Below are 26,929 nucleotides of genomic sequence, written 5' to 3' on the forward strand. Positions count from 1 at the left end.
CAGTCTTCCATCTCTAGTTTAACTTTAAATTCCCTTTTTTGGACACTGTAGGGTCACAGACTATGGTGATAGTGTTATGGAAACGTGGGCTCCCAGGTTAGATTATTTGAAAGACGTCTTGTGTAAACTCTATTTTAGCAAAACATAAATGGTTAATTTCCTTAGCAGATAGCAGTAACTTCTGGGAATGTGTTACCTTTCCTATTCTCTTAAATAGTTGAGAAAATCAGATTATCAAGCAAAAGAAGAGCTTAACTTTTGGCTATTTCCGTGAAGGCAAGCATTCAAAACCCTAATCAGTACAAGGAGATAGCATTCCCACACTGCTGCAGTCTCTGGAGAAGCACAGAGCCACTGTGTGCAAGGCCAAATTAATTACCTAACAGAAAACATCTGAAGATGCGAGTGGCCTTCCAGGCAAGTGAGAAAATAAACAACTCAGCAAAGACGCTCTGAAATCCAGTAGAAGTCTGCTGAATTTAACTGCTGAACTCAGATCAAGCTACCTAGTATTTACTGATTACATGAAAACTAGGAGATTATAACACCAGCAATGATCTGTTGCACTGAAATGTATTTATAGTGTCTACAGAATATAAGACATTTTGTCCATTATATCGAATCTCCACAGAAAGCAGAACTTAAGTCAAAAGAGATTTATACTGGAGATATTCCAGTTTCTGTTGAGGACACTGATGGTTTCCAAACAATAGTGTCAAAGTGTTCTTCAAAGAGACCTGGGAAAATATGTCCCAGAAATAATAATTTCCAAATTTCTAAGGCTGTGACATTCTGACCCAGCTTGGTAACTTCAACTGCATCTGAGCTGTGCCTCCTACTATCCTGTTTTAAGAACAACCAATCAAAATCAATTTAATGTCTAGACATTAGGAAATATTAAAATAATTTCTATGAGGATAGAAGGCGTTCAGTTGCAGCTCATCAGCAGAGCAGTGCTTTAAACCAGTAGATTTGCATTCCATTATTCCAACCCCTTTAGTCGTGTTGTTTTTACACTTGGTCGGTATTTCTAGGGCTGGGACTCTCTGAAAGTAGGTGGAAGGTGGCGGCCACTCAGGAGGATCCATTTCTTCTCCTGACCTGCCAGCCTAGAGTACATTTCTTCCTTGGCTGACTTGAGGATGAGAGAAGGGGAACCAGCTCTGAAACCCTATCTCAGTGAAGCCTGAGGCACTTCACATCATTAAATTGATTATTTTAACAGGGCTTCCAAGACAATAAGGGGAAGTTTAAAATTTCCTCTGTCAGTGGGAGGAAGGGCTCTTTCCCCTTCTCAATGCTGTGTGAACCATAGGACCTGAAATGTTTATGCTCGAGATGAGAAAAAAATAGACCTTCTCTATTTTTGTTAAAATGATATAATACTAAACCATTCAGCTATTGTCCTAGGCCTAGATTTCAGGAGGCCTTCTGAACCCATTCAATCGTCATTGCCTTTTAAGTCACAAATTCAGAATGGTCTAAGGTAGAGCTTGCTAGCGTTTTATTTTAAATGTTCTTTACGGAATTAAAAAAAAAATTTTTTTTAAACAGTAAGAACCCCAAAGTTGGCAATGGAGAAGTAGGAGTGTAGAGGAGCAGATCAGGCTAAAAAAAGTCCTGGAGGTGCTGGGCTCCCTGGCCTGGGTCCCTTGGTGGGAAACCTGGCTAAGGCCACCAAGGAGAAGAGCAGGATCCTGCTCCTTCCATCCCAGTCCCGGCCTGGACTCTGCTAACCCCCAGTGTCAAGGCTAAAGCTGGCCCCTGTAGGAAGCTGGCATGGAACCTCCCTCGGGACACAACTTCCATATGGCCCCACAACTTCTCCGCCTTCCTGTCCTAAGCAGGGGGCAGGCCCCACACAGGCTCCAAGCCAGGACAGGCACAGACCTCACCTGGGTGGAGGGGGCCGCCCCCAGCAAGGGCTCCTCCTTGGGCAATGTTGAGATAAAATGCTGGAGGCCCCTTTCCTTCAGGCCAGGTGCTGGACACCGCCTTCCCTGCCTCCCCGACACACGTAGCCCACTCGGAGTGGAAGCGGCTTGGCGCTGAGGGGTGTCACCAGGTTGTGGAGATGTCAGTTGACAAGTAGGGAAGGCTACACCCTATGATTCTCCCTTGTCATGTCTTGATGAGTGGATTTTTGGGAAAAACCGAAATAAATTAGGCTAAAAAAATTACAAGTTTTTCGGTTTTTAGTTCTGAGTTAGATCCTTGCTCTGTTGCCTAGGCTAGAGTGCAATGGCGTGTTCTTGGTTCACTGCAACCTCGGCCTCCTGAGTTCAAGCTATTCTCCTGTCTCAACCTCCTGAGTTGTTGGTACTAAAGGTGTGCGCCACCACGCCGGGCCAGTTTTTGTACTTTTAGTAGAGACTGAGTTTCGCCATGTTGGCCAGGGTGGTCTCAAACTCCTGACTTCCGGTGATCCTCCTGCCTCAGCCTCCCAAACTGCTAGGATTACAGGCATGAGCCACCACGCCTGGCCTAAAAAATATACACAAGTTTATAGATGTGGATAGAATAAGAAAGTCTGCAAAGCTCCAGAGCCGAGGAAGCGCCACCAAGGCCTGCCGGCTGGACAGAAGTGAATGGAAATGGAGGTGGACATCAACCCTCCTTTCCCTAGGAGGGAGCAGGGCCAACTTGGCTGCAGCCCTGATGCTTTCAAAGTCACATGGAAAACAGAGTAATCATGATACATGATACAGGCCTTAACTTCGTCTTTGTCGGTAGCCCAGAGCTCTCCATTGTATAATTTTAAGGACATTTTTATGAGTTTGGTGAGCTCACATGTATATTTCAAGTTAGGTTTTTAACAAAATGTCTGTGGCATGAGAAACACTTGCCTCTACTTTAAAATAACTTTTTTTTTTTTTTTTTTTTTTTTGAGACGGAGTCTCGCTCTGTCGCCCAGGCTGGAGTGCAGTGGCCGGATCTCAGCTCACTGCAAGCTCCGCCTCCCGAGTTTAGCCATTCTCCTGCCTCAGCGTCCTGAGTAGCTGGGACCACAGGCGCCTGCCACCTCGCCCGGCTAGTTTTTTGTATTTTTTAGTAGAGACGGGGTTTCACCGTGTTAGCCAGGATGGTCTCGATCTCCTGACCTCGTGATCCACCCGTCTCGGCCTCCCAAAGTGCTGGGATTACAGGCTTGAGCCACCACGCCCGGCCTAAAATAACTCCTGAACATGCATACTGGAAACCGCTAGAAACAATTCCAAAGTAAGAGAACAAACAGAGCATGAAGATAAATTAGAGTTGATAAGAAAAGATGTGATACTTTCCTTACATACTCCATTCATTCAAAAACTATCCAGGTGACACTACTGCCACCAACTATCACGCATATTTTTAAAAATAATAACGTTGGCATTTCAGCAAACAGCCAAAAAGAAACCACAGAATTGTCTGTAAACTAGAATTTGCTGAATTTCAAAAGCATCAGTCTGTGGTCCCATAAAACCTCTGGCATCCCGGGGAGGGAAGTAAGAATTCACACGCTGGCCAGAATGACACCTTCAGTTTTCTGGAAACAGTATCCCACAGAGCACACTCCATTCTACAGGGTCCCAACCTGCTGCGCGCACCTGCACCAGAGGCCAAGTGGCTTAAGGTGGTGGTGTTTCCTCACGGCCACACCTGGTTTCCATGGTGACCCACAGATGGTACCACGACGCTGCACTGTTCCCTGGATAAAAAACAGGCAGGCACCCTCTTTCCGACCAACTGAAATGCGCACATTCAACTTGCCTTCCAGAGAAACTTCTCTTTATCTGGAGCCCTGATTCTTAAATGAGAGGGAGGGGAAGAGTCTGCTTGGAAATATATTTTAATTTTACATATGGGAAACACTAAGTTTCTCAAGCAATATTTTTATAAATAAATCTAGACAAGCGTGTGATGGATTAAAAGATGGTTTAAAAATACTAATTTGAAGAGAAGGCCCTCAAGTAAAATAGGACATCATTCTTTTTCTGGAAAAATGCTAAAATTAGTTCTTATATATCAATTCCAAAAAGTACAATAGATTCAACAGATTTTCTGCCAATATACTTGTTACTCTCAGAGTCAAAAAGGAAAATAAACCAAATATCTTTTTCTACATGAATTGCCACATACTGTTACATTCTTTGAAGAATAGCTATTATAATAATATTACTACTCAGAAGTAATGTCAAGCCTGGTTGGGCTTCATTTGTATTGCTCTGGGGAAATTATCAAAACAGTAATAAGGCTTTCACCTGAATTGCTGATTATTCGGTCACTGTTAGTGTAGTACTTACTGTCCAATTCAAAAAGAAATGTGATTTAAATTTCGGCAACTCACCTTTTGTCCCTTCACTCCATGGCAGTCACATTTGCCACAGCCAGAGCCCGCACAGCCACCCTGGAAGGAAGAGAAAACATCTTTAAATAGAAGAACACTTTCAAACGAGGCTGATATAAAAATGGAGATGGTTCTGGCGTCTTGACTTGTTTATAAGCGAAGCCCGCCCTGTCCTTCGGACACAGTCTTATCTGCACTGGTTTTCATGGGGCCGTCATGCAGTTCCACTTAGGGTGCAGATCCCCGGCCCAAATAGACAAAACAAAGATCCTTGAGTAGAACAAATCAAAGTGTTACTCAGTCTAAAAAGTGAACAATGTCACCTAAACTTTTTGTCCTTTGTTAATTTCTATTTGAAGTTGGCTCCCTCGGGGATTAGTTTAACAGGGCACCACCCCTGTTTGCAAAGCTACCAAAATGTCCATCCTTCTTATTTAGAGGTGTCAGACCTAAGACCATGGGAGGCTGAGAGCTCCCAACAGCGCAGTCCCACGGACACACGGGCATGCAAAAAAAGTTTGCACAGACACAGAATAAAGGAATGAGCTGATTTTTAAGCCCAAATCTTAAAGAACTCCTTTTTGAATTCAATTAAAGCTTGAATGTCCCATTAAAGAATAGTGGACAACAAAATATTCTTGTAGTTCACTTTTTTTTTTGAGACAAAGTCTTGCTTTTGTTGCCCAGGCTGGAGTGCAATGGCGTGCTCTCAGTTCACTGCAACCTCCACCTCCCAGGTTCAAGTGATTCTCCTTCCTCAGTATCCCAAGTAGCTGGTAGTACAGGCACCCGCCACCACACCTGGCTAACTTTTTGTATTTTTAGTAGAGATGGTGTTTCATCATGTTGACCAGGCTGGTCTCAAACTCCTGACCTCAGGTGATCCACCCGCCTCAGTCTCCCAAAGTGCTGGGATTATAGGCATGAGCCACGGTGCCCAGCCTGTAGTTCACTTCTAACATAAAATTTAATGTTAAAAATGCAAGGACATGAATCCAAGCATGTGATAAAAGCTGGAGAGGAAGCGAGCTACCATGTGTTCAAACACCTATCAGGTGCCACGCACAGTCAGCTATCATCCTATTTAATGATCATAACAATCATTTCAAGATGGGTAGTGCCATCCCCATTTACAGATGTGGAAACTGAATTAGAAGGTTTATTATAACATGCTAGGACAAAGTGGAAATTAGAACCCAACTTCAACTTCCATTATGTAAAATTGCCATCACATGAAAAGATAGAAATATGTCGGTACATACACGCATTTGCAATTTCCTTAGAAGAATCCCAGTTTTAAACCATGACAGACACAGGTATTGTGGACAGAACGTAAAGAGGTATGAGATGAATAATCGGGTTAATAACCTTTATTAGAGGCTCTGCTTTAAGTCTGATATAAAATGTTTACTTATATTCCACTTCAGGTGATGGTCATTTCCTGACAACAAAATCATGCCACTAATAGTATTGTGATCATGCAAAGTGTGTATTTTTAACAACATATCCAAGCCTCAGCTGCATTGCCATGGAGACGTCTGCATCAAACAATCACATCTGGAGATATTTATTTTGTAAAGCTAAATCTGAACAAGTGCCTCCAAGACAGTAAGCTGTTCTCAATTTTATATTTTGGAAAAGGGAACAGCTGACAACAGTCCAAGCAAACTCCAGAGATGATGGGTCTGTGTTTTTCTCTGACTCACATTTTAGGCCATTTTCAGCCTACACTCTCATAACCTCCTAACATTTTAAATCAATCCATGTGCACAGATTTGCTTCATAATGTGGGTTGTGGTGACCACTCGGAGGCATCCAAAGAGATGAGGCGAAAAATCTGTAACCTGTGCTCCAGGACGTTCTTCCAAAATGGACAAATACGAGTACTGAGAGACCTCACCAGAGGCACCTAACTCAGCCAGCACTACCAGGTGCCTGATCCCCAGGTGAGGGTCACCTGCTCCCTACCTGTCTCCTGCAAAAAGGTCACCTGGCTCCCTACCTCTACTGTCAGGCTTATCACGTTTCTCCTTGTTTATTCCTGTGTCTCCGCGGTACTCCCTGAGGGCTTCGGGGGCAGCCCCACCTGCAGCTCACACCGGCCCCCGTAGTACTGAGCCTGATGTGAGCTGTGTTTCATCTAAGATGACATCAACTGTAAAACCCATACTAAGAAATAAAGAATGGCACTAATTAAACAATGACACATTATCAGTTGTTAGATCCATCCCAATTTCAGAGTTGTTAAAACATCAATAAATGCACATCTTAGAATTGATGAGATCAGGACCCAATTATGGTTGTATTCTTGGTGCTGTTACTGGTGTTGCCCATGTAAGCAACCTTAAATAACAACTGTAGATGGAAATCCAGTGGCACCGCGCACCTCAACTCACAGTGCGTTCGTGCACAACTGCGCTGTGCGACAAAGCCCCAAACAGGGAACTCGGCAATGACTGCCTGACTGCTCCACATCTCAGAGTAGCCAGGGAAGAGCCGGAGACTCTGGGGAGTGTGCTGGTACCTGGTACCTGGCACCTGGCACCTGGAGCTGTCCAGACCAGCTATTCCATCACCAGGTCATCTCCAAGTCCCTGGGGTTCCGGGACAGCCTCTTTGCTGGGATTATGCCACCGCCTACAACCTGTTTGCGTTTGAGCCAAGTTCAGAAACACGTCTCTGTTCTTTCAACTCTGCTGTGTTCCATCCCCCTCTTACAGATATCGAAAGGAAAACCCACCAGGCTAAGTCTCATGTAACTGCTGAGTCCATTTAGGAAATGTCCAGCAGTCATCTGGGCTTAGGGGGCAGAAACTCAACACCGGCCTGAAGCAGTGTGGATTTTCGACTTGTGAGTCAACTGCTGCTTTCTGGGAGAGAGCAGATTAAGCAGGGATTCAAGGGATGGAAGCTGAACATGGCTATGTGGTGATCTGGAGTTTTCCGAAACGTTGATAAAATCTCAGAAGCTCATCTTTCTGCAGTTGGAGGGAGGTTATAAAAATGAATTTCCTGGAACTGTACCCTTAAGCCATCCGTGAATGCCTCCATTGCCTGGGACTGCAGGTAAGAGGCTGCAGGGTTGTGACTGTGGACACTGGGGTCAAGAAGCTTCTTGTGCTTTTGGTACAGAAATACCCCTGGCAGGTGCCGGCGACAGGCGGGTGGGTAGTTTCACCCTGGGGACCACTTCAGGTACTAACGAACACCGAGGAAAATCAGAGATGAGAAAGGGCTGATCCCTGACCCCTGGCTTCCCCCACCACCTTACACTTTTTCATAAGCAAGTATTTTTTTTGATCCCAGACCAAAAACAGGTATGGCTTTATTTGTGTAGGGAACTTTATTATCAATTCTGGCCCCAGAAGGCAATTCTAAAAAATGGATCATTCCAGAAATATCTAAATTAGGGTCAACTTTTCAGAACAAAAGATGTCTAAGACGACGATTTTTGTGTCACATTCTGGGTGGTCTAGCGTTTTATGTAAATGGTTTTGTTAAAAACAAAAGAAAACAAACAAACAAAAAAAACTAGCCTTTAGAATGACAAGAATGACAAACAAATATCCTAAGATGTATGTTTACTTGGTTAAATAAAATCTGTTTTGAAATATCACTATTCTGGGCCTTTCTGTTATATAAGGGCCCATGCTGGGTTTCAACCTGGCATATCAAGGTATTTTAGCTGCAATTCAAGGGTTCACTGTTAAAAAGAAAAAAAAAAAGTACAAAAGATGACCTGAGTACCCCTTTCACTCAGGTGTAATGTATAAGCTTGAAATAGTGAATTAAAATAAAAGCCTTAGGTAATGCAAGTCTTAATTCTCTGTTGTAAATTACTGTGTTTAAAAGGGGTACATAAATAATGCAGGTTACCCAGGTTCACAATTACACTGGTGACCTGACATGTGAAAAGCTATGTCACCATTTCATCATTTCCTAAGGAATTACATCTTGTATCTGGACTCCCAGAAAAATCTAAAGCTATAAATAGACTGGTGGACTCCCCCGGCCCCCGATGGCTGCACATCTCAGGGCCTTTATGAGGGCTCTGCATTCTCCCCATGTCTGGATGACCCCACAGATGAGTTCCCATCCCATCTGTTTCAGATTCTAGAATGGGAATAACTGGTACATTCTGTGCGGTACTCGTCCTCTGCCTGGTTTTCCCCTCATTGATGTTCTAGGGTCAATGAGTTCCAAGTTCCTGGAGCAATGCCTGTGGTGTCTGCCTGTGAGGCACACACTGAACCCAAATGGTCATGATGATGAAAGTCGGTCACGAAGGCAGTCTCCACTTGGAAGACGGGGAATATGGCTGGGAGTTCTCAAAGGAAAGAAAGGTGGGGGTCTCGGTCTCTCTTATAGAAGTAGACCAGCCACAGACAACAGCAACACAGGTACCCCAGACCAATGCACAAGAAAAGGACCCCAGAAAGCTCTTGGAGTTGGGGATTAATTTATTATTTATGCTCCTAAAACTGTAGACAAACTTCATGAAAACCAAGTCAGTTTTGAAAGTCCTTTTAGTCTCTTCCCCGTAGATCATGTGGCCTACAGAGTATAAGAAGTTGTCTCTAAATGGAAGCTGAACTGAATTAACTGCGTTTGAAACAGAAAAGAAAATAATAATAATAGTCCCCAATGGACTCTGTCAGACACACACATGCACGCATAACTCCAATAGCGGAGATCAACTTTAAACGAAAATAAAAAATACAATATGAAAGGAATGCAAAGGTACTACAAAGTAATCCCTAAACCAAATATCTTTTATATTCTCTGAAAGTCTCCTAAACTTTTCAGGATATGTTAAAATAATTAATACTGTGAAACTTTTCTTTCATGATCTAATTAAGATATTCAGAGATCTACTATCAGTATTAATGTTATAAAGTATATTAAGTTCTTAAAATACACGAAGATTTTATAATACGCAGTACGAGTGCCAAAGAAGAAAGGGGAGGAAGAGAAGTCAATGATTTTAATATGAAATAAAGCTTATTTCTGGTTTTCTCGGATCTATAGACCAAGAGGGCGCTCTTCTCAAGATTAAAGTGAATTCCATTCGAGAGGATGCAAAAAGAGGAAAGCTCACTCACTGTTAGGAGAATGCCTTTTTAACTGAATCGAAGAACTCCAGCTGCTATGCTACTCGTGTGTGTGTGTGTGTGTGTGTGTGTGTGTGTGTGTGTGTGGCAGAGAGAGAGAGGGAGGGAGGGGAGAAGGGTGCAGTGTTACACAATTTAACTAGGACATGTCTTCTGATGAAGGCATATTTGGAATGAGTTAAACAGGATGAAGTCTTCAATTTTCTGATTTTTTCCCTGCTTTTGATGGAAGATAGACCTTTAACATCACAGCTTTAACAATTTTTATGTGTTTCACATCCCACCAAATAGGGACATGTGGAGATCTGCCAAGTCTAAACAGCTTATCTTTCAAATTCTTTCTCGCATTCCCTATGCTGTGCAAAATGTCAAAATACTTTCCTGGTGATACTGCCGTCCAGGGCTCTTCCTGGTTGCAGCACTTCCTCGGGGAGTCTTTTAAATAATTACCTACCCAACTAAATCAATGTATGGAGACCAGAGGCTGTATCTTAGGGCTACTTGGGCAGAAATTAGAAGTGCACAGCAGGCGCAGGCCCCACACACTCCCGGTGGGGCTGCAAGCGGAACATTCCCAACCCCTCTGGAAGCCGCTTGGCAGCCCCTGCTGAAGCTGAGCCCTGGCCCCGGCTCCTTCCCCGAAATCCCACTCCCAGGGATAAGCCCCACGGCCACACAGCAGGGACACACTGGTACGTTTCTACAACTGAGGCAACTTGGACAAAACCCCATTAACCCTTATCACGTGCTGCCGGGATCTGATCTTTTCAATTCTAAAACGAAGTCTCCCTCTGTCGCGCAGGCTGGAGGGCAGTGGCGTGATCTCGGCTCACTGCAACCTCTGCCTCCTGGGTTCAAGCAATTCTCCTGCCTCAGCCTCCTAAGTAGCTGGGACTACAGGCGCAGGCCACCATGCCAGGCTAATTTTTTGTATTTTTAGTAGAGACAGGGTTTCGCCATGTTGGCCAGGCTAGTCTCGAACTCCTGGCCTCAAGTGATCCATATGCCTCAGCCTCCCAAAATCCTGGGATTGCAGGTGTGAGCCACCGCACCCGGCCTCAATTCTGTTACTTTAAATACCACTTCATTCACACACACACAAAATGCTGGTGTGGTGAGTAAAAGACAACCACACAGATGCACCAGGCACTCACACTTTTGACGGACAGTGAAACCTCACAGACTGTATATGGAGAATGGACTTCCTGGCTTCTGTCCTGTTGGCCTGTGCTGCTTGTGTCACGCTTGTTTTAACCGTTGTGGCTGTGAGGCTCTGCGAAATGGCCCTCTCCATCTCCATGGACCCCCAGGGCCCAGGAATGCCCTAAAAAAGAACCTGAAAACTTCCCCAAAGAGAGCACACTCTGATGATCGCATCATATTAGGTTTAAGAACAGGGGCCTCTGTCTGTGGGGAAAGAAGTCACAATTGTGATGTCCTTCTGGGGGGAGGGGGTGGCAAAGGTGGGGACAAGGGAGGTTTCTGGGGTGCAGGAAACATTCTCTGCTTGTTGCGGGCAGTGACCACATGCGTGTATACATGGGTAAAAACTCATCGAGCCGTGCACTTGCGATTTTTGCACTTTGTTGTATTTCAATAAAATTAGAGAAAAAGGGACATGCCCAAGCCTGTTCACAGCAGCAGTATCCACAATTGCCCCAGCTGGAAACAGGTCAAGGGACTGAGAAACGATGGTGTATATTCACGGAAGGGAGTCCCCAGCTACACCGGGGCAGGCCAGCTACAGCACCCGGAGCAAGCTGAACCCAGGCACAAAAGAAGACAAACTGGGTGACTCCATTCCTATAAAAGTCAAAGCCTAACAAGATGACGTTGGATCCTGGTTACTCTTGAGGGCTAATGACTAGAGGAGGACCCCAGGGGACTTTGTGCCTTCTGGTAATGCTCTGGTTCGTAGTCTGGGTTCACTAGTACGTTCACCTTGGAGAAAATGCACTGAGTTGTACCCTTCGCCTTCTATATGTTTCTGTAAGTTTCTAAACTTCAATAAAAGTTAGCTCCCCAAAAAGGTGTCCATGGCATTTAAAAATTACTAACAAAATAGGCCACATGTTGTAGTACAAATAATGATTTCTTAAAAGCTTACATTGGCACAACATTTTTCAACTTCCAAAAATATATTTAGTATTGTGGTTTTAAAGGTAAAATTAACTTTTCTCCCGTATTCTCACAGAACTCAAAATCAATGTGCTTTCCATCTACATTTGTTTTATTATCATCATCATCTTGTTTTGACTAACGTAAGATAGATGTGACCCCAAAGATGTGAAAATAATTCTTCAGCATTAACTCCCCTGAAAGGACAATTTAGTTAAATAAAATAATATTTCAGTTCCATTTAATAATGGAACACACAGAAACAAAATAGTCATTACTACTGTTTAGAGTTACACAATACTTCTGCCCTAATTTGAAAACAAGAGTTGATACATTCTCGGCAAAAAGAAAAAAAAAAAGCACAAAAAATGTGAGAAACAGTGAATTTCTAATATGTAACATGTCTCTGTGCTGTAGCATGACTAAGATTTGCACATGTGAGGTACATGCTCTATTCTGCTTCTCATTAGAGACTGAGTTTGCAGAGCAGAAAGGCTCCCAAGAAACCACACGCCTTGAGGAAATGAGGGTGTTTTCTTGGCTTCACTTAGGATCAACATGTGACTGCAGTTCTGGTCTCATTTTCCCCGTCAGACAATTCTGTTGACTAATTTTTCACTTCTTTTCTTCCCTTTCTCCCACTAAACGGGGGTGGACATTAAATGTTCCTGCCTGGGGAATAGGATGGCCTGGAGGGAATGACCATGAAGGCCGGCACTTCACCTTCAGGTCACTGGTCTTTGTCCAGCTGCAAGCAGATGTGATTACGATTAGACAATGGGTCAGTGGTTCCTCGGATGGCTGTGTGTGAAATGAGTTGGTGGGCTTTGTATGTGTCCGCTGGGACCCATGGGTGGAAACTCTGTTGGGAGGAATGACCTGGGACGAGCCTTCCCGTGCTTGTGAGTCACTGGCCTGACGTACTAGCACAGTGGGGCAAGGCCAGCGCGGCCCCAGCGTCCGGGTCCCACAGAGCCCCTCCCAAACCAAGTGTCGGCTCCAGGCAAATGTGTAGACTTGAGAGACACTTTGTTCTCTCAATGAAGCTCAAACTCCCAGAGGAGAAATCTCCCACCCACAGAGCTGTCACTCTTATAGCTACTCTTCCCAGTTCCCTGGATTCTTTTCCCACCAGCCTTGCTCCCGTCCTTTGTAACTTTCATCTTTAGCCCCTCCATTCCACCAATGCCTATTTTACAGGCACCCTTTGAAGAACAGCAGATTTTACCCAGCCAGGCACGAAAAAAGATGTTGGACGATTTCTTCCAACTTTGGAGAACTGTGCAGCTCCCGGCTGGGCTGAACGGCAGGAAGTTCTTCCAGCTAGTCCCGGTTTTCATCTTCCACGGCCCACTCCTTCCACATGCTGGTGCCACCCTGGCCTACACCAGCCATGTGGGCTTCTGCCTTCACTTTCAACACCTGACTCCCAAGCCCAGCGCACGCAAGACAGCCCCAAGGCCCCATGCCCAAGACGAGGGTGAGCGGGTGGGTCAGGGGCAGCACCAGCAGGCCTGTGCCAGGCACTCCTTCACAGCTCCTGGCAGTGCCCAGTCATATTCATCTTTTTCTTAACAGGTGGTGAGATTTACTTCCCATCTACTGCACGCCTGCATGGGCCAGGCACCCCCCGTTGCTAAGAATACAGAGCTGAGTATGTGAGCTAGCCGGATAAGGAAAAGTGAAATTACAATACAACGTGGGCTGCAAGGGAGTTGAGCAGAGACCCACAGGCATGCCAGAGGGGGACTCAGAGACCCCCAAAGTAGGGCGCACTTCAGCCGAGTTGTGAAAAGTCAGGGCTATTCACCTAGGAAGAACCCAGCATAAGGGAAAGACGGCGAGAACAGGCTGCCAGGCAGGCACAGGTGCGAGCCGGTACAGAATTAAGACAGCACATTCCTGAGGCAGATAGGAGTTTAACTTTTGAGATCTTGGCCGCACAGCCTGATAGCACAAAGACCTTGAACCCATGCCTGACTTACAGCAGAGGCACAGTCTTCGCCGCCTTAATTCTCCTTAGTCCCAGTAACACTGACTCTGATAAAGGAGTCTATAATCGCCATCTGGAAAGGGATAGCACATTTACGGGAAGACTTACAGAAATTCCAACAACTGGGTATAAGTGTCTTCTTTATTAATTCCTAATCATAAATAAATTACTTTTTTTTTTTTAGGTGGAGTCTCGCTCTGTTGACCAGGCTGGAATGCTGTGGCGTGATCTTAGCTCACTGCAACCTCCCCCTCCCGGGTTCAGGCAATTCTCCTGTCTCAGCCTCCCAAGTAGCTGGGATTACAGGTGCCTGCCACCACGCCTGGCTGATTTTTCCATTTTCAGTAGAGACGTAGTTTTGCCATGTTGACCAGGCTGGTCTCGAACACCTGACCTCAGCTGATCCACCCACCTCGGCCTCCCAAAGCGATTACAGGCGTGAGCCACCACTCCCAGCCAAATAAATTACATTTTAATCTGTTCCATCTACAATCTCCAAATTTATAATAACATTTAATTTTAAAGCATGTTTCTGTACATAATTATATGTATATATGTATTTTATATATAACTATATGTATACATATACGTGTGTATGTATAGATATATAAAAACTATCATGTGTTGTCTTCATGCCCATCAACATGATTAACTGGAGTAGGAGAAGGTTTGTAAAAGAAATGCACTACAGGTTGAATATTCCTAACCCCCAAATCCAAAATCCAAAATGCTCCAAAATATAAAACTTTTTGAGCACCAATGTGATACCACCCATGGAAAACTCCATGCCCTCTGACCCCACCCACAACCTTTACTGCATTCAACCTTCAGAAGAACTCCTAACTGGGTCTAGATTTGAAACCAGAGGATCACTCAGCCAACAGCCGCTGCCTATCCCACTGTGGTCCAGGAAGTGCACTGCATATTGTCACATGAAGCAAGAAATTCCAAACAAATGATCTGGCTTAATACCATGATCCATACGTTTACTGGACGGCTAGCAAGAGAGAGTACGCAGATAGTATTCCCATCAGCAGAACTCTCTTTGAAGCATATCTTGAAGGCTCCATTTGCCCCTGGAAGTGATACACAGCACAGAAGCAGGAGGGCGGCTTTGCTCTGAGGAAGACACAGCAGCGCCCATGTTCTATTTATCCCACTGCATTCCACCAGCTGACCCTTTAAGGAGCCTTACAGTTTGTAACACACTTTAAAAGGAAACATGAAAAGCCTAAGTGACTAGTGAAATATTTCAAGCATGACGGACATGCATCTCAAAAACAGAGTTCAGAAAAACCAGCGGTGGCAGTATTACCACTTTTTTTCTTAAACAATTAAATAATTTAAATCATTGCTGATTTTGTGCTCATCTTCTCCCCCAGAAGAGTGACATCACTAATCTCTTCCAGTGGAGATGTGGAATGTAACCCAAGTTATATGACCTCCCGCCATTCTCTGTGTGTCCCCATCCTAAATAGATAAATTCCTCTTCTAAAAAGCAGACTTAGGTAAGTCCTCCTTTTCCACAGAACTGGGGAATATGCAACTGAACAGGCCTGCTACTCTTACTCACTTGGTAGCAATTTATTGAGCACTTACTATGTGCTTGCCACTGTACTTGCAATCTGGAGGGTAAAGGATGACTTAGACATGTGTTCTCAAGGAGCTTGCCGCCTAAGAGGAGAGAAGCTGCGGCCCCTACCATGCTAAGCCCAATACAAGGAAGGTGGTCAGAGAAACCAGCGGGAGCACACTTCCCGGGGAGGAGGTCTGTGTGCCGGCAGAACAGCCCAGGTGTTGGCTTCAGCCCTGCACAGGGCTGCCTGAAGGCAAGAGTGCTGCAAGGACACGGGTGGGGCAGCTGCCTGTGACCATGAAAGGCCAAGTGGCTTCCACTTCATTTTCTAGCAGACCTTGGGGAGGGTCTAAAGGTTTAGAGATGAGGGAAACCAATCCCATTCATTGGATTTTGGTGACATTCATCTGTGAGACTTGCATCAAGTGGATTAGCATGAAGAGGGAAGGGAAGTGAGGAGACTTGCAAGTCCTTGCCCTTGGGGATGGGAGCGAAAGCAGGGCAGCTGCGGGAAGGTAGGAGAAGAAGAGTGCAAGGGAGGGAGGCAGGTCATGGCTCAAGGACCAATTCAGTGTCATGGGGGGAAGACAGGAGGTTTCCTAGTGAGGACCACCAAAAGGATGGTGATACCGGCAGGAACAGGGGGAAAGGAGGGAAAGGAAGCGAAGGAGGATGGCAGGAAGGGAGGGGGAAGGAGGCAAAGGAAAGAAAAGACTGTGACAGACCTTATCTTACGACAGGAGAACGTAATAGGTCTCATTTTCTTGACTGATAATTTTACTGTCAATTAGACAAATTTTATGTGAAGATTTTTATTCTACGAATCAAGCTGTGTATCTCATGTTTTTCTTATCTATTAAATCTTACCTAACTTTTTTTAAATCTTATCTAACATTTCAGCCTCCTCCCCATGAAATCTCCAGCTAGAGACAGGACACCTAAATAAACCTGCGTGATGTTCAAGAATTGTCCTGGGCCCCATATGACAGAGTGAATAGGGCATGGCTTCTACCTTCTGGTATATTCTAGTCTAGGGGGAAAAATACATCAAAAAAACTAAATGACTGCACAGGACGACTGCAACAAAACTACAAGACGCTGGAGAAGGAAAAATGATTTTGGATGAGGATGACACCCGGGAGGAAGAGGAGAAGACAGCAGAGAAGGATGGCCACTTGTTGAGCGGTGCTGCCCTGTCAGGAACCAGCAGGCACTGTGAACGTGTGTCCTCGAGGGAGCAGGTGAACTGGACCTCAGAGCCCAGAACCACGGGAAGGATGTCAGTGCCCGGGAAAGCAAAGGAGGAAATTCCAGAAAGAGAAAGCAGGGGAACCAAATATGGAGATGAGAACATGCACAGGGAGTTTGAGGAACACTGGGAAGTTTAAAGAGGGTTGAAGTCGTGGTGTATTTACAGGTGCAACTGGGAATGTGGAGGTCGGCCATGTGGGAGGGGTTTGCATCCTTTCAAACCCAGTTATACTCTATTCATGCCCCAGGCCAGGGGGGTGTCCATCTAATACTTCCAGTAACAAGGATAGCAAATAGATATTCTTTCCTATGGGGTAGAATCTAACCACACACTCACTATGCATTCAACAAATGCATTCTATTGATCAATTTAATATTACTTCCATTTCACAGATGGACTATTAAACACTCTCTATGATAGCAATCACAGCTGTTCATCTCTTTTGTCAGACACCAGACATGTCTTTAAAAAATCTTCATGTTTAGACTAATCCCAGCCAGCCAGAATGAAATTAAAGTGCAGTTTTCATAACTGCACTCACTTGCAAGCCACTTTTCAAAAATAAATTGAAGAATTTATACTATTTATAAATGACAGATTCTGAAATGCTGCTGCACAGCTCCCAAAACCCAAAGAAATCACTCTTTAAAACATCACCTTCTATGGATAATATTATCTGATTTGTATCTTTAAAACCAGGTTTGAAAACTCAAACATGATGTAAATAGAAACTGCACGTAATAAACCCTACAGAATAATGAACATGTGGAAGAGATCCCACGTCAAACCCTCTCTGCATCTGACAAGTGGTCAGAGATCCATCTGGGAGACTTCCATGTAACATCCTTCCAAGGTCATGAGCAAATATGAGCAGAACAGCAACTAAAATCCTCCATAAGAATATGGAAGATAATGGCTGGTAAACCAAAAATGCTACTCTGCAAACCATAAATGCTACTTCCAAAGGACCTACCTAAAAGCACAAGTACAGCACTTGTGGTTAAAGAAGAAAAAATGATGTATACCACAGAGAAAAGTTGAACTTTTGCTGGTCAAAGCCATGGTTTCTCAATGACATACGCTGGTATATGAACAGTGGCAGAGGGTGCCAAGAGCTCTCTCTCCAGGACCCTGTGAGACACTGTGGTCAACTGTACAAGGTCAGTGCGTGTGGAGGCCCCCTTTCCAAACCACACTTCCCCACTATAACCCTGAGAGTGGAGTCTCACTCTTAAGACATGAAAACAGAGAATACATAAATAGAGTTTACCAGCACCGCTTGAAACCAAATGGTCTAATTAATTGACAAGCGTAATACTGTGTAGCTATAGAAATAAGCTACAACTTCAGAAACCACTGTCTTTTCCAAAGGAACCTAAGAAGAATATTTAGCAGCCTTAAGCCATTCATAATTTATTATAAAAATAAATAAGAAATACATAAACTATGGAAAATATAATTCGTTTCACGTCCCTGGTCCTTCAATTTGAATCAGTAATACACAAATAGCCCTCGTTTCTTTCTTTTCTCACTGACATTCATTGAATACTTATTTTCCCATTGCTTACAGTGCATACAATACAACAAGGCTATGAGATTTGTAGAAATAGAAATATGGTTCCTAAAGACAAAGTACTTGTATTAAGCACGTTAACATCTAGAAACTTCTAGAAAATCTTTTGCTACCACACACTGTGAAGCTTAATAAATGAGCAGAAGTCACATGGAGCCAAAGCAAACCAGGCAGCACTCAAGAAAATATAATTTAAGCCGGGCGCGATGGCTCACACCTGTAATCCCAGCACTTTGGGAGGCCGAGGTGGGTGGATCACGAGGTCAGGAGTTTGAAACCAGCTTGGCCAATATGGTGAAACCCCATCTCTACTAAAAAAATACAAAAATTAGCCAGGCGTGGTGGTGCACACCTATAGTCCCAGCTACTCGGGAGGTTAAGGCAGGAGAATCGCTTGAACCCAGGAGGCAGAGGTTGCAGTGAGCCGAGATTGTGCCATTGCACTCCAGCCTGGGCGACAGAGTGAGACTTTGTCTCAATAAATAAAAATAAATAAATAAATAAATATAAAAATAAAATAAAATTGTAATGGTAATTAAATATTTTGAATTTGAAAATGTATTTCCATCTATTTACACCAAGTATGTGCCTCTTCTTTATTAAAAAATAGTCAATCTGGAATTGCCAGGTGATATAAATGATAATTTAATAAATAAGGTAATAAACAATATTAACTTTTTGGTTGTTGCTTTGACTTCAATTTCGGTTTAACTAGAGCTCTTGGTAGTCTTACCATGCAAAGAAGCTGATACACTGTAGTTCCTACAATACATACAGTTTAAATCCTTAAATCGTTAAATATCTTCAAAAAATAAAGATTATGTTCAGCACAGTTTTAGTATTAGATGTCTTTAATTGCATTTCATAGCATTAAAATCGGAAAACACATGTATGATAGATATATGCAGCCCTGATCTGTCATCGAAGTATTTATTTAACCTGAGGATCTCATTAACGGGCAATCCTGAGCAACCCACGGGATCCTTCGCGGATGCAAAGACTTCAGATGACACAGGGCCGGCCGGCCCCTGGAGTGAGGCCCTTGGCTTCCAAAGTCATTTCTGACGCGTGTGTCCTTTGCTCAGTTTTCAGAACCACACTCAATGGTTTTTTCCATCTTGTTAATTTGCACATTTTACCTTTATAAGGCAATACTCTCCAGACCTTGTTTTTTTCAAAGAACCACCATTTCCTCCTCTTCCTTCTAGCCTTAATTGTTTTATTTTTATTTTTTAGCTCATTGACCCTAATTAGGTGGTTCTAACTCACTCAGTCCAGTGACTAATTGCATGATTCACTCTCCAGTCAGGACATATTTATTCTAAACTTTGTGCAAATCTAAAACAAACTGAAAGTATTTCATTAACAATACTACTTTAAAAAAAATTTTTTTAAGCGTGTCTACAAAATCTAGGTGGAGCAAAACACAAGATGGGAAATCTTATTTTAGCCTAAGGAGGTGAAGGTATCAATGTTGTCCATCTTTCCTTTCTGTTGTACTCTGCTGACTAGACAGGAAACTGGCTTAACACAAATTTTCCTTTTCAAAACCAGAGCGAATCTTTACTGAAACAATTCTCTGTGCTGAGCTTACTGTCCAGTTTTTGGACTTTTTGGTTCATTAAAAACAAGTGAAACTAAAAGTGTATTGTTAAGAATGTGTTTGCAACATGATAAAATATTCTAATTTAAAATCGAAATAGGCCATTAAATTAATATAATTAATCAGAAATCAGACCAAGAAAGGAAGTGGGAGCTAAGTGCCACCTTCCCCTCTGGGCTCTGCATCTGTTCTTGTGCAAGAGTTGAATCTGTAGGTGGACTAGTCAGCTGACATGCATGACATACTAGGGCCACAGCCAAAATATCCACTTCCCAGACAGTTCTTTCTTCTTTATGTAATGGATGTAAAGCTGCATCCCCGTTACTCTGAAGGCTGCTGTGCATGGATCATGCTACCAGGCAACCTCATCTTACATCTCTCTCATTCACTCTGAAGTCAGGAGCCATTCTTCTATTTCATGCCACCTCTGCTCCGTGCCACCTATATTAGTCTGTTCTCACGCTGCTAAAAAAGACATACCCAAGACAGGATAATTTATAAAGAAAACAGGTTTAATGAACTCATCGTTCCACATGGCTGGGGAGGCCTCACAATCATGGCAGAAGACAAAGGAAGAGCAAAGCCACATCTTACATGGTGGCAGGCTAGAGAGCTTGCACAGGGGAACTCCCATTTATAAAACCACCAGACCTCATGAGACTTATTCACTACCAGGAGAACAGTATGGGGGAGACTGCCCCCATGATTCAATTCTCTCCACCTGGCCCCGCCCTTAACACGTGGGGATTATTACAGTTCAAGGTGAGATGTTGGGAGGGATACAGTGAAACCACATCACACTATTACAGGTAACCTCTCCACACAGGACACGCTTGTGACTTACTGAACTCATAGATCCCTAGCAGTCACAGCCAGCTAAAACCAAGTATCACCAAGGCAAGGGTGGTACAAAAGACCATCTCTGACCCAAGGTTTCTAGAGATGAAGATGGAATGCATGCCTCTTGTGCTGATATACAGTACGACATTTTTTTCTGTTTAATGAGTACTGAGTTGCAGTTTTGCAAGAGGAAAAGAGTTCTGGAGTGGATGGTGGGGACGGTCACACAACAGTATGACTGTACTCACAGCTGGTGAACTCTACACTTAAAAATGGTCAAAGTGGTACATCTTATGTTACATATATTTTACCACAATTTTAAAAATGTAAAAAAGATTTGTTCACCAATTCCATGAACTCCCCTTACAGCCCCAATGTGGTCACAGCAGAGCTCACCACAGGAGAGGACAAGAGGCGGCCTGCCCCCCAGGAAGGGAGAATGGAGCCCCCACACACTGCCCTGGCACAGGAAGCCCCCCGACCCATCACAACGTCACCCAGAAGGGACTGCCTTTGCTGGAATGTCACAGCCAAGCTATTGGCTCCTGGGCAATTTTGGATTCTCTGAAAACAGCTTTTGACGTTGCTTCCTTTGCACCTCCTGGATTTGGGGGCCTGCTAGCTCGTCGGTTCTCTGCTGCATTCTCCTGAAGTGCTACCGCTGCTTCGATTTGGGGAGCAAAAGCCCCAGTGCTGCTTCTGCGGCTTCCCAGCGGCCCAAGGACCCCTTAGCTTTTAGATCAAGTGGATTTCCTCAAAATTTAAGGTTCAAATTACGGAAGATAAGAAGGAAGACACAGAGGCGATGGACTCCCCAGGTTCCATCCCCCTAGAGAGAACTCACATCGTGCTGTGCCCAGGGAACCGCACCCAAGGGGAATTCTTCGTCATCTGGGGATTTGCATCAGAGCTGAGGGTGCTTCCTGTGAGCTCCCCAGGCGGAGACAGGGCGGGAAGCGGCGCAGGGGCAGGGGCGCTGCCAGACATCTCCTAAGGACACTCTGCCTCCTCTGCCCACCCCAGGCCTGGTGCAGTGCCTGTCACATGTTCGTTCAGAGCTTCTGCGAGGCCAGAACAGAGCCGGGACACCGGCTATCCCCCAGAGTGATAGCAAATGACTCATTTTGAGGCCAACACACAGTGGGTGCACAGGGCAGGTGGGGACCCTGCATCTAGCTGTGACCGGGCGGGAAGCTGGGAAATGCTGGGTCCTGTTTAAAGGGAATTCAGAAACATGCAGGAGGCCTGTGCTTCCACCTTAGGGTTTAACTGAGTGGAGTGTGGTTTCTTCAACGCCACATTAGAGGAGGAATGGAAAGAGGACCAGTGTTTTTGAGTACTCCGTGTGTGCGGCAGGAGCTTCAGAAACAGATTCCTGCTTAATGGTAACCGCACCCCGAGAGGTGGGTGTCATTGCCTGGGTCCCACAGGCAAGGACCGTGAGGTCTGCAAGGCCAAGAGCTCGCCCCGCACCTGCCCGCCAGCAAGGCGAGGCTGAGGTCGCCCAGGGCAGGACCCAGCGCTTTCGCCCTCCACCATCAGCCTTGCCAGTATACAACATGAAAAACGCAGCTACTACTTCAAAACGCGCCTGCCCTCCCAGAGTGGTGGTAATTAAGCTGTCCAGCTGGAAGCTGATGTACATTTAGAGCAAACCAGAAGGCAACAGCATTTTCAGAAGTTCCTTTCATGTGCGTAACTTAAGTATGGGATTTTAAATCTTCTTATTGATCTTCCTCCCTCTTAATTCTACTTTTTATTTAGACAAAAATCACACAAAGATCAACAATCTCAGAGTGCTTTTCATCCCACATTCCTGCTACTGTACAAGAAGAGGAAGCATGGCCCAGGCTCTTAACCCCCAGGGTCCGGAGTTCATACAATGGGAAGGAAAGTGAAACAATACGTTTCAGGGAAACACGCATCTCCTGATTCTGCCGCACTGATTCATCCTCCCTGCCTGGAATTTCCAGCTGTCCTGATCTGCTTCACTTCCACGTGTTCCCCAATGGGTCTATGTCTCCTTCATGATAACCTTCCAGTTTACGGCTGCATTTTAAAACCAGTATTTCATTTCAAGGGCTGCAAGGAGTCCATCGACACTTGTGCCCTAAAGGCGGCTGCTAGCACTGATCCCCCAAGGACCTCGTGAGCTTAGAGGAGCTCCTGAGTGTGTGGACCAGAGTTGGACACCATAAATTGTGAATGTGAACTTGGATCAAGTGAACCAAATTTCTCCAGAGCAGGCAGGTAGGTCTAGCTGGCTGAACCCTGTCCGCTCTCCAAACATGCCTGGAAAACTCCCACGCAGCAGAAAGCAGTCAAGGAACTCAAAGCCAAGAATACACAGTGTATCCTCTCCAGTCCAACCCAGAGACAAACCACCCCAGAGCAAGGAGAGACAGCTGTCTGCAGGGAATTCACGACGGCCTTGGCCTCCAGGAATGATGTCACACTCCTCATCCAATACTTGAAAATCAGGAACGGAGGTTCAGTTGAGAAGACAGAATACAGCGTGTAACCAAGAAGCACTGGGAAAACCACCCAACCCTTTACCATATCGAGCACAAAGCGAATTATTAAGATAAACTGAGCCCCACCACCCCCTTACAGACCCACTTTGAAAGATGCATTAAAATAAGCAAGCTGCATATTCTTGTTATTATTTTAAAATTTTGGCATATGGGATCTCGCTCTCTTGCCCAGGCTGGAGTGCAGTGCTGCAATCGTAGCTCAATGCAACCTCAAACTCCTGGACTCATGCGATCCTCCTGCACCAGAGTCCCAAGAAGCTGGGACTACAGGTGTGCACCACTGCGCCCAGTTCCTGTGTCTATTTTTATCATCAAAATGGAATTTGATGCTATCTTCTGGATGAATGAAAAAGTAGATTTTGCCTCTTGTGTGGATAATAACAGTTCACCAATTATATATTAAATGAAAATATAAACTTCATCATTAAATAGCATATTATTTTATAGAACATTTCTTAAAAACGCTTATTAGGGCTCTTAAATAAACTTAAAGAAATGTAAGTTTAGGTTATCGACATTAGGACCAACTAAAAATGACTTCCTCATTATAAATAAAGGAAAACTCAAAATTCAACAGCTGAATGTTTAATATTATTTAAAAAGAAAAAAGTAGGCCAGCATTTTTTCAGAGCCAACACATCTGTAAAAACTGTATCAAAAGCAAAAGTTCAGGACATCCTCATCCCTCGCACTGCTTGGCAGGAGAGGGCTGCTGCGGCAGCTGTGCTCCCAGCCTGCTCCGAGACACTGCTTTCCAACACACGCCCCAGACTGCGTCCCCAACCCCGCCCAGCCAGGAATGAAGGCTGAGCGGGGAGGAGGCGTTCCACACCCACCACTCGGGAGTCCAGGTTAATTATTTCTGAGGTCAAAGGACTGCAGACTCTGGTCCTTCTTCATGGCGGGGATAGACATAGACTTGAAGGAGTTGCAAACCTCCTAAAATGTGTATTTTCAGCTCTCAGGACCCTGTTTGCCATTCCCAGTAGAATCATTCATTCTGTCCTCCGGAGTTAGCTGAGTAAACTAACCTGGTTACAGATCACCTCTTAAAACGGAAGCTTGGCAACCACAGTCCTGACCCCTACCTGTGTCCAAATCCAAATCCAAATTCCCAATATTCCTAAGAAAGACAGACGGAGGACGGTAGAAAGACAAGGGAAGAAAGGAGGGAAGGAGAGGAGGAGAAAGAAGTGAAAGGTTAAAATAATGTGTTTCAGTGGATGCACATTCAGGCCTCATGCTTCAGAATCTACCAGAGAATGCCAGCTCTAGTCCCGTACATTAAATCCAAAAGGTATTCACATTTAAAGAAAGAAATTGTTTTGACATGCTCCTTTGGTCCACTGAATCAAAAGTATTAAATAATATTTTCTCCACCACTCTCTCTCTCTGCCTCTCCTTTCTCTCTGTGTTCTCCTTCCCCCACTCTTTCTTTCTCCTGTTCCTCTTTTTCTCCTCTTTCCTTCCATCTCTCCTTCCTTGCCTTCCTCTCTCCTTACTCAGGGGTTGATGGAGGGATCGAAGGCTGCTGGAGTTCCTGAGCTGACAGGCCCACTGGCCCTTGCACCACGCGATCCCAGGGCATTAGGCTCTGAGGTCTGGGACATGCTTTTTACACTTTTCCCATCATCTCCCACTGTGTCTTAAGAGGGCTTTCTTCCCCTCTTTCCCTGTTGCTGGATCGCCAAGTGCTGCTGCAGCTCAGCCTACCTCGGCTCTGCAAGGCACTGGGCTGTGGGTGCCGTCCCACCATCATCAGCCTTGGCTACTCAGAGACCTTCTGGCTGCCTTCTCCATTCTCCGTTATGCTCCAAATGCTTCAAGTGATGTAGAAATGAGTGGAGTGTGACCTCACTTCCTTTCAGCGAGATGAAAGGCAGGATGAAGAAAGGTAGGGAGGTAGAAAATCACAGAAAGAGGGAAGAGGAAAGCGCCGACTGCAATACGATTTTAGTTATTTTCCATGTGCAGATTTCCTAATTCTACGAAGGCAATTTGAGTACATCACAAAGCCAGAAAAGGCGTGGAGTACATTTTAAATGATGAAGAGTATTAAAGTAGTCAAAAACAAGTCCCACACAGTCTTGAGACTGAGGCACCCTCAACTACAGCTGTGTGCGGTCGCATTCATAGCTCCCAGCTCAGGCTGCGAAACCAGGAGAGATGACACGTGTGTGCTTTCACTAGGCTTCACAGGGCATGAGCCTGGGATCAGGAAGTATGTGACGTTGAGAGTCAGGGGAGCTGATTCTGGTGACAAGGACACAGCTCAGCCAACTGACTCCACACAGGTGGCTGCAGCCCTAAGCCAGGGAGCTGCACGCCAGTCCTGGCTTTCAGGAAAGGAGAACCTGTCTCCCTCCGTGCACATCCTACGAGGAAATGCGGCACATAAAACGGATTTGTAATCTACGTCCCTAGGTGCCTTCCTGAAGGCCTTTCTGCTGCCAGCAGTCCTGGGTTTGGGAGCTGCCCGTAGAATGCAATGGAGCTCCTGAACATGATGTGGCAGTCATCGAAATTCCCCTCCCAGCCAGGGCCATTCTTTATCTCCAGCACAGATTTCCACTGAACACTAGATTCTACGAGCCCACGGGAATTCCTGCGCATCCTCCCAGACTCCACCACGCCTGCTGGGATGACGATGCCTGCAGGTGTGTGAGGGCTCCCCGCTCAACCGTCTGCGGCGCCATCACTGAGAGTCCTGGGTGGCCACCAGCGTGGAGACAGATGCGGGTGGTGGCGGTCCCCAGACGCAGATACAGCAAGCAGGGGGACTGAGCCAGCAGCCCGCGCGGGGGGTGCTGCATAACCTAAAGAATGAAGTCATGCCCCGGCCTGCACCCGGGAAACTGCACACAGCAAAAGATCGCCACTGAGATAAAGAGCTGAAAGCTATTCCCCCATTCAGCTATTTCAGCCGTGCGGTCTCACAATGGGCTCACAGACGGCAGCATCCACACGCACCAAGCTCTGGGCCAGCCCAAGGGACGCAAGGGGAGCTGGCAAGCCACCGCTGTCCATGTGGGGAGACGGACGTGTCACAACCCGCCTGGAGTAGTTCCAACTCTGTCGCCACGAATCCTAGCTCAGGAAAAGCAAGAGAAGGCTGCCAACCCCTGGTCCTCCCACCCTGGAGTCGCGCTAGCAGAAATGTGGCCACTGAGCTGGATGAGGGTAAGAAAACCTTAAAACTCAAAACTCATCTAGCAAAAGAACAGCAGCCCAAAGAAAGGCAGGGCAATATGGGGCCTCAGCGCACGTCGCCAAGACCAGATGCTAACTTGGGGAAACGGACAGGGCAGTGCTGGGCTAACTGGCACAGTAAGCATGCCCTGGACATGGGATATAAAATTGCAACAATGTTATAATTCCTGAACTTAATAAAGGTACCACGCTTATGTAAAAGAAAATCCTTGTCCTTGGGTCTAACACTGACAAGTTCAGGGGCTAAGGGAGATGACCTTTATGACTTAATCTCAAATGGCACAGCAAAAATCAAGAGTCATATGGAGAGGGAGCAAAACCACAAATGTGGTAAAATGTAAGCAACTGATGAATCTTAAGTGGAAAGCATGCCAGCATTAATTTTCATAATTCCTGTCACTTTTCTAGAAATTTAATTTTGTAATCAAAAAAATTTTTAGTCAGGGTAATGAAATTTGAGAAAATTTGAAAGGAATCCAAAAACTTAAAAAAGGCATAAGGCAGCAGAGTTGCACTCTGCCAGGGACCAGCAGCCCAGGGCAAATGTGAAGCAAGCCTTTTTGAGCAGATAAGGATTAACCACAAAGGAAACCCACAGCGAGGGCAGCGGCTGCTGAGCAGAGCACAAATAGCACAATGAGCCCACTGGAGAAAGGATTTCCGGTCACCCAGTGGGCCCTGAGCCTCCCCACCATCCACACAGGCGAGGGGAAGGACCTCGCGCTATCTGGCGTCCAGGGAGCCCCTGCATGACCCAGTGGAGGGAGGAGGGGCAGGGAGACAGAGCTACACACA

The 26,929-nt window shown here is 45.2% G+C and overlaps 1 protein-coding gene across 1 annotated transcript in view; it reads right to left on the bottom strand.

The window, feature by feature from the left end:
• Positions 1-26,929, bottom strand: part of COL4A1 (collagen type IV alpha 1 chain) — a 154,139-nt gene that overhangs the window by 88,760 nt on the left and 38,450 nt on the right. Inside the window, exon 2 of the mRNA XM_007960883.3 lies at positions 4,325-4,384. Within this exon, the coding sequence (XP_007959074.3) occupies positions 4,325-4,384 (60 nt within the window). The remainder of the gene's footprint in view (positions 1-4,324; positions 4,385-26,929) is intronic.

This window comes from Chlorocebus sabaeus, chromosome 3, assembly GCF_047675955.1.
Source record: "Chlorocebus sabaeus isolate Y175 chromosome 3, mChlSab1.0.hap1, whole genome shotgun sequence".
Lineage (NCBI taxonomy): Eukaryota > Metazoa > Chordata > Mammalia > Primates > Cercopithecidae > Chlorocebus > Chlorocebus sabaeus.